The 15,624-nt window shown below is 45.5% G+C and overlaps 1 protein-coding gene across 3 annotated transcripts in view; it reads left to right on the plus strand.

The window, feature by feature from the left end:
* The first annotated feature begins 2,972 nt into the window (after positions 1-2,972).
* The window catches only part of P2RX7 (purinergic receptor P2X 7), a 53,996-nt gene continuing 41,344 nt past the window's right edge, over positions 2,973-15,624 (plus strand). The window contains exon 1 of one of the 3 annotated variants that reach the window (XM_032653860.1): positions 2,973-3,212. In XM_032653860.1, the coding sequence (XP_032509751.1) occupies positions 3,088-3,212 (125 nt within the window). In that variant the 5' untranslated portion in view covers positions 2,973-3,087. Of the gene's footprint in view, positions 3,213-14,640; positions 14,981-15,624 lie in introns of those variants that run through there. The other 2 variants (XM_032653858.1, XM_032653859.1) reach the window with 2 other exon arrangements.

Here is a 15,624-nt window from a genome sequence, read left to right on the forward strand (position 1 = left end):
GGATTCTTTGGGGATCTGCCCTCGGCCCCCCTCCATGTCACTATGCCACCTCCATGGGCAGAACCCCTGCCTCACTCTTACCCCTTCTATCCACTTCCACAGTGCAGCCAGAGTAATTTTACTACAGTGCAAATAAGATCATGCCACAACGCTGCTTAGAAGTCCACCTATTGCTCTCAGAGTAAATTCCCAACTCCTTAACGACAGCACAAGAGACTGAAATAGACTGGGTTTCCCCAAAGCAGACCCTGGGTGCAAATAGCTTATTTGAGATGAGCCCAGGAAGGGGAGTGGGGAAGTGGCACGGGGAAGGAAGGGAAGGCAGCCAATACAGGAAGCATTCAAGAGCATGTCACTGCTGTGGGCATCTGGGGCCCAAACTCACTAGGGACCTCTGGGAGACTGCCTAGGCTGCCTTTGAACTGTCCCACCTGAGAGAGAGGGGCTGGGGTATTTAAGCAGAGCCCCCCAGCCTAGGAGCCTCTATTCTCTGAAAGCCACACCTCTCTCTCTCCCTCCCTCCATTCTTTCTTCCTCCCAGTCCTGTCTCCCCTCCCTCTCCTCACCAAGGCAGGGCCCCTGATGCTGTATTTGTTCTGTGACGCCATCCACAGCCATAGCTGATTGGACCAGAGGTAAATAGCCAGAACAATCAGATCCACTCTCCTGGGATTCTGGAACCGGGCGTTGATCTGGGCTTTCACTTGAACTTTCACGTGGACATCTGACCATGATAGCCTTGTTTGGCCACATGTCCTCAGAGAAGAAGAGATGGCCAGTGTTTAGAGAGAAACATGGTGGGTGGACAGAGAGACAGGCAGAGGTGGGACCTCATAGCTTCAGGCAAATTGAAAGCGCAGCCTCAGCGTGGGACATTTTAGTTACCTGTTCTACTCATGGGTTCTCACGATTTGGAGCCACATTTCATGCATTTGAGTTCTGGGAGATAACGGTGTTTCCTCAAAAAAACTTGCTTCTTTTCTGAAGAAAGTCACTTGATTTTCTGACCTGTAACCAGAAACACACACACACACACACACACACACACACACACACACACACACACACACTTAACTAAGAGAAATTCACCCAAGCCCTCCAACCTCTGTTCCATTCATGATTTGAGTTCCTACTTCACAAAGAAACAGGCCACTGTTCTTGACATTCCACTTTGAACATCTTTGAATGGCTCAAATGTTTCCATCTTAACCACACACACCAATCTTCCCTTGACTCTATGACCCCCATTAAAAAATCTCCCTTACCCCTCTTCTCACATAGCCAAGCTAACAGGAAATGTAGACCACATTTACTGTCTCCACTCTCTTGCTCTCATTAGTCCTTGCTCACACTATTATTTTATGGGAAAATGTTCCGTTTTTAAGTTGTGATTTGAAGTGTCTGCGGGATATTTAGGTCTGCAGGTTCATAGACCACAGGTATGGAGCTCAAAAGGCAGGTTTGGTCTGGAGATATAGCTTTTAAAAATCTATCAGTGTGTGTGTGTGTGTGTGTGTGTGTGTGTGTGTGTGTGTGTTTTAAGTAATGCAGACATATGGTGGAGAAAACTTCATAGAAAGGTGATAAGTCTCTTGACACTGACTAATCCCCCTGTTCCCTCCCCAGAGACCATCTTTTTTTTTTTTTAGTATTTGTTTATTTATTTGGCTGTGGTGGGTCTTAGTTGTGGCATGCAGGATTTTCATTGCCGCCTGTGGGATCTTAGTTGTGGCACACAGGATCTTTTAGTTGTGGCATGCGGGCTGACCAGGGATGGAACCCGGGCACCCTGCATTGGGAGCGCAGAGTCTTAACCACATTCCACAGACAGGAAGAGCAGAAGTGGATAAAGTCCACGGCACAGGGAACACGAAACAGTATTTCTGTGTAGCTGTAAGGTGATAATAGCCCCCATCTTTGAGTGAGTGACCGTTACTTACTGAGAAACATCACCCTCTAAAATCATAGAATATCACAAACTTTGCTATTTGAAATTGCATCTGTAAGAATGAAATGTTCCTGTTTTGCCTGGAGGATCTAAGTCACCTTGAAACAGAGAGGCAGCCTCGATTTGCCGCTCAGGTGCAGAACTTCAGATGTTGGGTTTCTGGAAACAACAAGCAACATCTATCTTAGCTTTATTGCTTCCAAGGAAACAGGGCCCTGGGTCCACTTTGCAATCCAGATCTAAAGTTGACTGTTTTATATAAAACTGCTTTGTTTTGAACCTGTGAAAACTTGATTTCATTTAAATTTGATCTAAACTCCACCTTCCCCAGAATCTGATGATAACTCTATCCCTTTGTTTGATGATGTATACCCCCTCATTGAATGGGTCAATAAACCTCATTTTGTTGGATGGCAGGTTTGTTTCTTAGGCTGATTGGGCGAGGTCATGGGTTGACCTCCCGGGGGAATGAAGCAGAGTGGAAAGTGGATCTTGAGGGTCAGGCAGGAAATATCCAGCATAGAAATAAAGTCCTCCCCCAAACCCAGCCCCCAGCAAATCTAATTCCTCCTCTACAGACCAGAGTGTTGTGAGGACGTGAGGGAGGGAGGAGCGGGGAGACCTTCATTCATCCAGTGTTCACATACATCTGGGGCTAAATAAAGGGTTGTAGAAATGAACTAATCAGTCTCTGAGTGGGGCTTGAGGCAATGGAAAGATCTAGGCTCTTTCTTAAGGCACAGTGGAAGCTCTGGGTCTCCTGACATTTGAAGGGCTGCCCCTTTACCCCAACTGAAATGAGCCCCAAAAGAGTGAAAGGAAAAAGGGGATAAGGCAGAATTCTTAAAATGCCTTTCCTTTGAACACCATCGTTGTGCAGGCCTCCGGGGGAGGCCAGCTGGGGCGGGGACATCCGCCAGCTGGGCCTGTAGGACTTGGCTTTTCTTGTTTATTCTCAGCCACATCTTGGGCAGCTGCCAGTGCCCGCCCCGGCTCTGACATCATTGGAGGAACTCAAACTTAAAGGTTCCTGCTAAGAATAAGGACGTTTCATTTTCCTCTTACTGTTGGGTCTGCTGTGGCCGGTCTGGGAGGGTTGAGCCCTGGTCCGGTCCCGAGTGGAGAGCGAGCCTCTCACCATGACAGCCTGTTGCAGCTGGAACGATGTTTTCCAGTATGAGACAAACAAAGTCATCCGGATCCAGAGCACGAATTATGGCACCATTAAATGGTTCTTCCATGTGTTGTTCTTTTCCTACATTAGGTAAGTGGGCTGTGGGGATGACCTTAAATCTCTGCAGTGGCTGGCAGCACAGAAAACCTCAAGGTCCAGCGTCTTGTGCACATCCTGAATTCCCTGTGGTTTTAAAATCTGAGACATGAGGCTCACAGCAAGCTGGGGAGAAGTGGGAGTCAGGAGAGGAAGCAGCAGGTGGGAGTTTGCCAGTTTCCTGCAGGGAGAAGCCACGAGAAAGGAGGGTGACACTTTCGGTTCTAACCCAGGACTGCTGGGGCGAGCTGGGCAGGGCATGCCTGGGGCAGGTGGGAAAATGCAGGGCAACACCCTGGATTCCCAGGGAGGAGTCAAGGATTCAGGTCACGCCTGGTGATAATGCTGGCATCTACACGAGTCATCACCGCTTAGGGGGAGGAATAGGACCAGACGTGTAAATGTAACTTTAGGTCCTCACCAGGGTCAGAAAGACCCTCCTTGCTCCTTTTTTTTTTTTTTTTTAACAACTTATTGAGATATAATGCACATACCATTCAACTCACTCATTTCAAGTGTATAATTCAGTAGCTTTTACTATATTCAAAGAGTTGTGCAACCATCACCACAATCAATTTTAGAATATTTTCATCGCCTCAAAAAAAAAGAAACCAACCCACTCCCTCATCCCTTAGCCATCACTCTCTCAATCCTCCTATTCCCCTGCAGCTCCAGGCACCCACTGATCTACTTTCTGTCTCTATGGATTTGCATATTCTGGATATTTCATTATAAATGGAATCATGCAATATGTGATCATTTGTGTCTGGCTTCTTCCACTTAGCATTATGTTTTCAAGGTTCATCCATGTTGGAATATGTATCTCTACTGCACTCCTGTTTTTTTTTTTTGGCTGAGTAATACTCCATTATATGGATATACCACTTTTGGGTGGAAATTTGGGTTGTTTCCAATTTTCGGCTATGATGAACAATGCTGCTGTGAACGTTTGTGTACACATTTTTGTATGAACGTGTCTTCAGTTTTCTTGGGTATGTACCTAAAAATGGAATTGGTGGATCACTTGGTAAACTTTAATTTTATTTTATTATTTTATTTATTTTATTTTATTTATTTATTTTTATTTATTTATTTTTGCTATGTTGGGTCTTCGTTTCTGTGCGAGGGCTTTCTCTAGTTGTGGCAAGCAGGGGCCACTCTTCATCGCGGTGCGCGGGCCACTCACTATCGCGGCCTCTCTTGTTGCGGAGCACAGGCTCCAGACGCGCAGGCTCAGTAATTGTGCCTCACGGGCCTAGTTGCTCCGCGGCATGTGGGATCCTCCCAGACTAGGGCTCGAACCCATGTCCCCTGCATTGGCAGGCAGATTCTCAACCACTGCGCCACCAGGGAAGCCCCTAAACTCTAATTTTAATCTTTTGAGAAACTACCCAGTTGTTTTTCACAGTGGCTGCACCATTTCATATTCCCACCAACAATGTATGTTCCAGTCCTTCACATCCTCATCATCACTTGTTATTGTCTCTTGGATTATAGGCATCCTAGTGAGTATCTCGTTGTGATTTTGATTCATATTTCCCTAATGGCTAATGCCCCCTTGTTCTTTGTGATGGTGGTGATGATGATGATGATAACTTGCATCTATTAGAGAGACAATGCAGTTTACCAGCTAAAAGTTAAAGCAACTTATTTCATAAACCTGGCTAAGTTTCCTTGATCAAGTCACGTAACATATTATAATTATACAAGAAAAGGCACAACAAGCTCTTATCAATGCCTAGCACAGGGTAAGAGCTTCACAAATGGTAGCTTTTTTCTTTTCTTTTTTTTTTTTTTGCGGTACACGGGCCTCTCACTGCTGTGGCCTCTCCCGTTGCGGAGCACAGGCCCCGGACGCGCAGGCCCAGCGGCCATGGCTCACGGGCCTAGCCGCTCCGCGGCATGTGGGATCTTCCAGGACCGGGGCACGAACCCGTGTCCCCTGCATCGGCAGGCGGACTCTCAACCACTGCGCCACCAGGGAAGCCCAATGGTAGCTATTTTTAAAAAATAATCTTTTTGAGTATAATAGGTACTTTCATATACACTCTCTCCTTTGACCCTCAATGTAATCATGCCCAAGCTTGGGATTTCAGATCTGGAAATGTGGATTCAAAACTCCTTCGCCGGGTTTCCCTGGTGGCGCAGTGGTTGAAAGTCCGCCTGCCGATGCAGGGGACACGGGTTCGTGCCCCGGTCCGGGAAGATCCCACGTGCCGCGGAGCGGCTGGGCCCGTGAGCCATGGCCGCTGAGCCTGCGCATCTGGAGCCTGTGCTCCACAACGGGAGAGGCCCGTGTACCACAAAAAATAAATAAATAAATAAAAAACAAAAAAAAACCCTCCTTCACCTTTATGAGCCTTGGTTCCCCATCTGATATTATTAGGATTATCATTATTTGCGTCATATGTTTTCTATGCGACAAATATTAAATAATAAGCATGTATATTAAAATTCTAAAGACATATTACTTAGACCAGATAGCACAGAATGGATAATAAAGAATATAGTTAGTAAATTCTCCCTTATGAATCAATACATAGATCATATGTCACAATTCCACATTGTGATGCGGCTTCCTGGTGTTCTTGGGTCTAGCACACAATGTCTTAAGATTGCTGTATATATATGAACAGATTATTATGAGAACACCTTATAATGATATTTCTCTTTCACATGGCGGAATCTTTTCTTACGAGCATTTAATTCCCTCAAATTCAGTTGTACATGTTCCACAGGAGCACGGAGAGAGAGCACAATTTAAACAGTGCAATGATTCAGCAGTTGGGTGCCCCAGAGTAAACGTGAGAATGGGGTTCCCTCAGTCAGTTTCTGTTCCCACACGCTTCTCATAGCATGAGCATCTTGCCTCCCTACCTGTGAACATTTTCCACTCAACATGTCCCCTAAAATAAGCCAACTCCTTCACCTCCACCTTTGAGACCCAAGCTTTTCAAACATATGCACCATGCAACACTTTGGTACACAGGAAATAGCATAGGGTGCTGGGCATGAGCACAATTCATCTTAAGGAATGGATGGGGACAGTACCAGCCTTGACCTACACAATAGGGACCACTTCCTGGACCCCACACTTTAGAGACCACACCCTGGCCCTCTGCTAGCTGCAAGCTTCCCCACGGAGTGAGGAACCTGTGGGGCTGTATTAGTTTTCTGTTGCTGCGTAACAAATTACCACAAACTCAGTGGCCTAAAACACCATCACTTATTAGCTCACAGTTCTGTAGATCAGTAGTTTGGGCCCGGCGTGACTGGGTGCTCTGCTCAGGGTCTCACAAGGTTGAAGTCAAAGTGTCAGCTGTGCTGAGTTCTCACTCTGGGACTCTGGGAGAAAAGTCACTTCTAGGCTCCTTCTTCCTGTTGGTAGAATTCAATCCCATGCCGTCATGGGATTCAGAGCTCTGTCAGCCAGGGGCCACTCTCAGATCCTAGAGACCACTTGCACTATTTACCATATGGCCCCTTCCATCTTCAAGCCAGTGATGATACAATGTTTTCATGCCTCAAATCTTTGACCTCTCTTCTGGGACCAGCCAAAGGAAATTCTCTGCTTTTAAAGGACTCATGTGTTTGGGTCAGGCCCACCCAGATGATCTTGCTAGCTTCAGGTCAACTGTATAGTATAATCTAATTGTGGAAGCATTTCCATCATACTCAAAGTTTGGGGGATTAGGCAGGGTGTGTATGCCAGGATACAGGAAATATGGGTGTCCCCTTAGAAGTCTGCTGCCTCAGGGGCAGAATGTGCCAATCCAGAGCACTGGATGCACTCCCCCCATCCCACCATGCTCGGTATGTAGGACCCCAGAATTCTCTTCCCAAATGGCCCTTAACCTTTTCCCAGATTTATCCTCTTGAGAGGAGACCATAGCACCCAGGGGCATGCTCCTGAGATCAAGGGATGGCCAAGGGGCAGCTGAATGCAGGTGGAGGGTGTGGGGGGGGGCTTAGGCATACAGTGCAGGGCATCACAGAGCTGGGAGGAGCCAGAGTGAGATGAGAAGCGGGGTGGGCTAAGGGCTAAGGGTCAGAGGCCTCTGCAACCAATGCTTCCAAGTTCTGGCACAGAATTCTGAGGAGTCCAAGAATTCTAAAGTTGAATCTGGCCTTCCAGGTTGTAATGAAGGTATGTCTGGGTAGATGAAAAAACACGTTTCATTTTAAAGTCTGTTATGACTTTTAGGGACTTCCCTGGTGGCGCAGTGGTTAAGAATCCACCTGCCAATGCAGGGGACATGGGTTTGAGCCCTTGTCCAGGAAGATCCCACATGCCACAGAGCAACTAAGTCTGTGTGCCACAACTACTGAGCCTGTGCTCTAGAGCCCGCGCGCCACAACTACTGAGCCCGCGTGCCACACTACTGAAGCCCGCGTGCCTAGAGCCCATGCTCCACAACAAGAGAAACCACCCACGCACTGCAACAAAGAGCAGCCCCTGCTCACCGCAACTAGAGAAAGCCCACGTGCAGCAATGAAAACCCAACGCAGCCAAAAATAAAAATAAATAAATTTATACAAAAAAAAGTCTGTTATGACTTTTAAATGTCTGAATAAGCAGTATGTGGACCTCCACTTGTTCTCTTGCCCAGTTGTCAATTGCCTGTCATTGCTGTAACAATTAACCACAAACTTGGTAACTTAAAACAACGATTTATTCTCTCACAGTTCTAGAGACATCTAAAATCAGTATCACTGGGCCAAAATCAAGGTGTTGGCAGGGCCACACTCCCTCTAAGTCTCCAGGGGAGAATCCTTCCTTGCCTCTTCCAGCTTCTGGGGGTGGCCTGTGTTCCCTGGCTTGTGATCACATCACTCCAATCTTCAAGGCCAGCATCCTTGACTCTGCTCCACCTTCACAAAACTTTCTCCTGTATGTGTGTGTGTGTGTGTGTGTGTGTGTGTGTGTGTGTGTGTGTGCGTGCGCACGCGTGCATGAAATCTCGTTCTGTCTCTCTCTTATAAGAACACATATGATGGCATGTAGGGCCTACCTTGATAATCCAGGATCATCTCACCATCTAAAAATCCTTAACTTAATCACATCTGTAAAGACCCTTTTCCCAAATAGGGTAACAGTTATAAATTCTGGGGATTAGGACCTGATAGCTTTGGGCCCATTATTCAGCCTACTATAGGAGGTATAGCCCCAGGCATTCAGCTCATTGGGGATGGCAGTGACTAAGATTCTGGCACTCATTCCCAAACATTATTGGCATGAGTTCCCACCTTAGGGCTTAGCAGTGGCTGGCCGAGTCTTTTCTCTAGAACAGTCCCTGTTCTCTGGGTGTTGTTCCTGGCTGTGTAGTGTCTCAGCAATCCTGGTTTTTGGTCCTCCAAGAGATTGTAAGAACTGCCTAATGTCCTTTAAAATCTCTTTCTTCCTTTACTTTTTAACAACTTTATTGGGGTATAAATTTATATATCACAAAATCACCAATTTTAAGCATACACTTCAATGATTTTTAGTAAATCTGCCAAGTTGTACAACCGTCATCATAATCCAGTTTTAGAACATTTCATCACCCCAATAAGATCCCTCATTCCCATTTGCAGTCACTCCCCATTTCCACCCCTGGACCCAGGCAACCACTAATCTATTCCCTGCCTCTATAGATTTGCCTTTCCTAGACAATCTTTCTTCTTAAACTAGGCAGAGTGAACTCTGTTGTTTAGAACTAGAAACCCTGACCAATATAATACTAATATCTCCTAATTATAGAAGAAGAAATGATGACTCAGAAAGGCTAAGTTACTTACATAAAGTCATGTAGGTAGTAAGTGGTAGAGCCAATGTTGAACCCAAGTATCTCACCCCAGAGTCCAAGCTCCCACTAAAGTACTGCAGAGAATGGAGGAGGTAAGAGTACAAACGGAGGGAGGGAGACAATGTAGGAGGCTATTGGGTCATCCAGGTGAGAGTTAATGGTGATCTGGTGATCTGGTCTGAGGAGTGGTAGAGGAGAGAAGTAGACTGTTTTGAATAACATTAGGAAGATAAAACAAAAAAATTTGACAATTGAATGGATGGGGGGAATGAGGGAAAGGATGAATCAGGGTGTGTGCCATGTTTTGGCTTGGGCAATTGAAGCGTGGTGGAAGAACTTATGGAGATAGGAAACGTGAGGAAAAAAGCCCATTTAGGGTGGAAGATGAATTCAGAACTGAAGGCACTGAGGTTGACAAATCTATGGGACATACAAACACAGATGCTTAGTTGGATATATGAATCTGGAGTTGGAGATGTAGATTTATATATCACCAGCATACAAATGGTAACTAGAACTATGGAAGTAGCTGCAACTGACCAGCAAGAGAGGATGTAGGTGAGAAGGCAAGAGGGCTTAGAACAGACCCCTAAGGAATGTTAACCTTTAAATGATGGGAAGCACAGAGGTCTCCAAAGGATTCTCAGAAAGGGCCAACGTGGAGAACCAAAGAAAGTCAGGAGAATGTGGATTCTGGGAAACTGAGGGAAGAAGGGGAGGCAGGGAGATGGTGCATGGTCACTGGTGTCAAATGCTGCTGAGAATTTGCCAGGTCTGTGGCGTGTCTATTGGATTTACCGATGGTGGTGGTGTTCACTTGGCACGAGAAGCTTTATAGAAGTTCTGGGGCGGGGCGGGGAGCCAGACTCGAGTGAGCAGAGGAGTGAATGGAGATGCGGAAATGGATGTGGCGACTCAGTTTTTCAAGGGACTTCGCTACAAAGGAGAAGAGAGGCATCAAGTGGTAGAAGGAGAAGAATGTGGGGTCGGGGAGGGTTTATTTTTAAAATGGGAAATGATGTTGAAATGCAGATGGAGAGGAGACTCGAGAGAAAAGGAGATGATGAGATAAATGAAAATTATCATCACGTTGTCATCGTTATCGACACCATCATCATCATCGTCATCGTTGCTGTCGTCACCAACTAGCAACCACAAGGAAAGCTTGTTCTGCTCTGGGACTGTTCTAATTGTTAGACATTTCTTCCTTACATTGAACCCAAATCTAACTCCCTGTAATTTTTCCCTTTGATTAGAGTTCTGCGCTGTGATCCCTTTTCTACTGGACACTTTCCAAATGGCTGCAGCCTATTATATTTCTCAACTTCTCCAAACTAATAGCCCCAGTCCCTCTGGCTATGTCCCCCAACACAGTATCCAGACCCTTTACTATCTCAGCCAACCCCACACAACCACATTCTTGTTTGTCAAGGCTCTCTTAAAAGGTGGTGCATGCACACTTTTTTAAATACATCTTTATTGGAGTATAATTACTTTACACTGTTGTGTTAGTTTCTGCTGTACAACAAAGTGAATCAGCTATACGCATACGTATATCCCCATATCCCCTCCCTCTTAAGCCTCCCTCCCACGCTCCCTATCCCACCCCTCTAGGTCATCACAAAGCACCAAGCTTATCTTCCTCTGCTATATGGTGCTTCCCACTAACTACTTTACATTTGGTAGTGTATATATGTTAATGCTACTCTCTCACTACATCCCAGCCTCCCCTTCCCCCCTGTGTCCTCAAGTCTGTTCTCAACGTCGGCATCTTTATTCCTGCCCGACCACTAGGTTCATCAGTACCATTTTTCTAGGTTCCATATATATGCACTAGCATATAGTATTCGTTTTTCTCCTTCTGACTTACTTCACTCTGTATGACAGACTCTAGGTCCATCTACCTCACTACAAATAACTCAATTTCATTCCTTTTTATGGCTGAGTAATATTCCATTGTATGTATGTGCCGCATCTTTTTTATCCATTCATCTGGACATTTAGGTTGTTTCCATGTCCTGGCTATTGTAAATAGTGCTGCAATGAACATTGTGGTACATGTATCTTTTTTTTTTTTTTTTTTTGTGGTATGCGGGCCTCTCACTGCCGTGGCCTCTCCCGTTGCAGAGCACAGGCTCCGGACGCGCAGGCTCAGCGGCCATGGCTCACGGGCCCAGTTGCTCCGTGGCATGTGGGATCTTCCCAGACCGGGGCACGAACCCGTGTCCCCTGCATCGGCAGGCGGACTCTCAACCACTGCGCCACCAGGGAAGCCCCAGTACATGTGTCTTTTTGAATTTTCTCAGCGTATATGCCCAGTAGTGGGATGGCTGGGTCGTATAGTAGTTCTATTTTTCATTTTTTAAGGGACCTCCATACTGTTCTCCATAGTGGCTGTATCAATTTACATTCCCACCAACAGGGCAGGAAGCCTCCCTTTTCTCTACAACCTCTCCAGCATTTACTGTTTCTAGATTTTAATGATGGCTATTCTGACCGGTGTGAGGTGATATCTCATTGTGGTTTTGATTTACATTTCTCTAATGATTAGTGATGTTGAGCATCTTTTCATGTGTTTGTTGGCCATCTGTATGTCTTCTTTGGAGAAAGGTCTTCCGTCCATTTTTGGATTGGGTTGTGTTTTTTTTGATATTGAGCTGCATGAGCTACTTGTAAATTTTGGAGATTAATCCTTTGTCAGCTGCTTCATTTGCAAATATTTCCTCCCATTCTGAGGGTTGTGGTGCATGCACTCTTGCTTTGCTGGTGAAAACAGGAAGTACTTCAAGTTTTTGTCGTTTGGCAAAATGAATCAAGATAAAAAATGTGCACATCCTTTGACCCAGAAATTTATTTATTTATTTTTTTTCAGAAATTTATTTTAAGGTGTAAATTTACCTCAGGTGTGAAAAGATTCTTTTATTTATTTATTTATTTATTTATTTGTTTTTGGCTGTGTTGAGTCTTCGTTGCTGAGCGCAGGTTGCAGCGAGCGAAGGCTACTCTTTTTTTTTTTTTTTTTTTTTTTGCGGTACACGGGCCTCTCACTGCTGTGGCCTTCCCTGGTGGTCCAGTGGTTAAGATCTGCGGGTTTGCGCCCTGGTCCAGGAAGATTCTGCATGCCACGGAGCGGCTGGGCCCGTGAGCCATGGCCGTTGAGCCTGCGCATCAGGTGCCTGTGTTCCGCAACGGGAGAAGCCACAACAGTGAGAGACCCACCTACCGCAAAAAAAAAAAAAAAAAAAATCCGTTGTGTTTCTATACACCCACAATGAGCAATCTATAAAAGAAATTAAGAAAACAATGCCATTTACAATAACACACAAAAGAGCATAAGCTGTGGAGCCAGTTTTGCTATTTACTATGTGTCTTAGTTCACTGGGGCCACTATAACAAAATGCCATAGACTGAGTAGCTTATAAACAACAGAAATTTATTTCTCATGGTTCTAGAAGCTGGAAATTCCAAGATCAATGCACCAGCAGATATGGTATCTGGTGAGAACCCGCTTCCTGGTTCATAGATGGTCATCTTTTTGCTGTAACCTCACATGGAAGAAGAGGTGAAGTTTTTCTGGGGCCTCTTTTATAAGGGCACTAATCCCATTCGTAAGGGCTCATGACCTATTCACTTCCCAAAGGCCCCACCTCCTCATACAAACGCATAGGGGTTAGGTTTCAACTTATGAATTTTGGGGGGGTCTCAAACATTCAGTCTATAGCACTATGTGAACTTGGGCACACTTTCTCTGTGCCACAGTTTGTTCAGCTATAAGGTGGGGGTAACACTATAGCTTCTTTACAGGATTATTTTGGGGGAGGTTAGGATTGAAAGAGTTAATATTTATTATTAATATACACTTAGAAGAGTGCTTGGCATGTAGTAAAAGCTATATCAAGATTATCAAAAATGTTTATAAGTGGGAAAAATGAACAAAAGTTCCATTTAAATATCCATCAGTAAGAGACCAGCTGGCAAATTTTCACAATTCACTTCTTAGGCTGAACCATATGAAATTGCCAATATTCTACTGTTTTGGTCTACAAAATGGGCAATTTCATATGTTCCAACCTGAATACTAGAATACTCCGTAACTATTCAAAGTGGTTACATATCATAGATCTATCTTTATCATACATTTATCAATACTGTTGTGGAAAGAGTTAATAACATATTATTGAGTAAAAACAGCAGGTTATATAATAGCATGTAGAGCATGGCCATGTTTGTGTGTCTCGGTGGGGGCATAAAGAGACATCTGGAAGATACTCTCAAAGTTTCAACAGTGAAAACCTCTGGGAGGGAGAACGTTGGAACCTTTTCATGTTCTTTGTGCTTTTCTGTGAAATGTCTACTTTTACAACAGCAAAAGGGATTCTCTTAAAAAATGTGGCTTATAAGACCTGAACTCGGAGCTCCTACTGCTTGCTGCCTAATTAGGGCATAGGGCATTGGCTTATCACCGCCCTCAAGTGGAATATTCTACTTCTCTCATCAAAGTTTTAGACAACACTAGTTTTTTGGGTTTTGTTTTCTAGATGATATACATAACATTGGTTAATATGGGTTTAGAGTTATTTAAAATTTTGGGCCTCTAAGATAAGCCTCTGCCAATCTGGGTGGTCCATGGCCTGTATTTGCATCACTGAGTTTTGGAGCTCAATGCCTTTACATGTATCCATTATATTTCCTCTAGCTGGTAAACGTTAACTAATAGGTTAGGACTCACTCTCTGCTCTCCATACAGTAGGATGCGTAGAAAGTATTGTGTTCTGCAGTAGGCGTTTTTTGAATGAGGGGGACATAGTTTGGGAAGTATGAAAAGGAAGGGTTTTCCAGGTATACTAGATGGTGGAGAAGAAATGCAATAGTCAAAGGGTATTAGAAAGGCGGGTGATGTCTTAGCCAAGCTGTGGGTAACAAGAAACTGAACCCTCTCACTAGCTAGCTCAAGGAAAGGCAGGGCAGAGTAGAACAGGCTGAATAATGCCTCCCTGCCCCACACCAAAATTTCCATGTCTTAATCTCTGGAACTTGTCAATATGTCACCTTCTGTGGCAAAAGGAACTTTGAAGATGTGATTAAGTTCAAGGTCTCGAGATGGACAGATTATTCTTGATTATCTGAGTGGCCCCAGTGTGATCACAAGGGTCCTTATAAAGGGGAGGCAAGAGGGTCAAAATCAAAAAAAGGAGATGTGACAAGAGGAGCTGAGGTTGGAGTGATGCGGCTGCGAGCCCAGGGATGCCAAGGCAGTCTCCAGAAGCTGGAAGAGATGAGACAGACTCTCTAGTGGAGCTCCAGAAGGGGCCAGGCCTGCCATCACCTTGAGTTTCATCCTGTAAGAATGATTCTAGGCATCTGACCCCCAAAACGAAGAGAAAAATGTTTCTGTTATTTTAAGTCACAAAGTTCATGGTGGTTTGTTACAGCAGCAAAGGGAAACTAACACAACCGGCATCTAACTTGCCTTGGGGATGCAGGATCTTCTCCACTTTCTTAGTGCATCTCTGGCTGCCCCTGGCCCTTTCCTGACCTCCGCCTACCGCTGAATGGATCAGGGTTGGACATAATCAGATTCTTCTCTTGGGATTTTAAATATAAGACACAGAGTATGCAGGCTCAACTTCTCCATGAGGCACAGAGGGTCCAGGACCAATGGTTCTCTTGGAGGCCCACGAAAATATCTATTGGCCCCCGGGGTAAGCGTCAGTTAACTGGATGGAAGGGTAGTTCACTTTCAGGTCACATCCTTTCACTCTAGTGTTACCTTTGTTCAGTGAGCTCTGTGAGGGCAAGTCAGGCTTTGCTGAGAGGCACTTCCTCCTCGTGGTGCTTTGAGGACTCTCTTACCATGGCATACAGTCAATTCCCCCTGAGCTGCCAGCATATGTCTGCGAAAGTTGTTCTCATTGAAAATGTATGGATTGGGACTCTGAAGAAGCTCTTCATGGTGGGCACCTTGCTCTACATCTGGTGAGTCAGGGGCAGTGTGCCACTGAGGACTCCCCGGGCTGACCTCACTCTCCATCCTTCCCTCCTCTGCCCCTCTACAGCTCTCCTCTTCAGCCAGCCTGGCCTGTGAGGACCCAGACTTCTATCATATTCATTCTCTGCCACCTTCCCAGACTCTTCAGCTTTCCTCTCCCCCCTCTCTACTCATCCTACAAGGTCTGGCTGAAACCCCAGCTGCCCTGTTCGCTCCAGGGGCCAGTGGTTTTGCCCTCTTCAGAATGCAGAGAATAGTACCTTCTTAGAGCCAAAAGGTCATAGGGATTAGTGAGCCAGGCAGTTATCCCGTGATTCAGGGACTAAATCCATGGCCCAGAGAGGCGACATGGCTTGTCTGAGTCACCAAGCAGGTGAGGAGAGAGCTGCTGGGACAGTCATTAGAATGTTCTTTCCATAGGGCAGGATACTGCAAACTCTTTCTCTTCCTTTTTTTTTCCTTTGACACATCTCTGAAGCATTTTAATTCTTTTTTTTTTTTTTTGCGGTACACGGGCCTCTCACTGTTGCGGCCTCTCCTGTTGCGGAGCACAGGCTCCGGACGCGCAGGCTCAGCGGCCATGGCTCACGGGCCCAGCTGCTCTGCGGCATGTGGGATCTTCCCGGACCGG

This window comes from Phocoena sinus, chromosome 14 (assembly GCF_008692025.1).
Source record: "Phocoena sinus isolate mPhoSin1 chromosome 14, mPhoSin1.pri, whole genome shotgun sequence".
Taxonomy (NCBI): Eukaryota; Metazoa; Chordata; class Mammalia; order Artiodactyla; family Phocoenidae; genus Phocoena; species Phocoena sinus.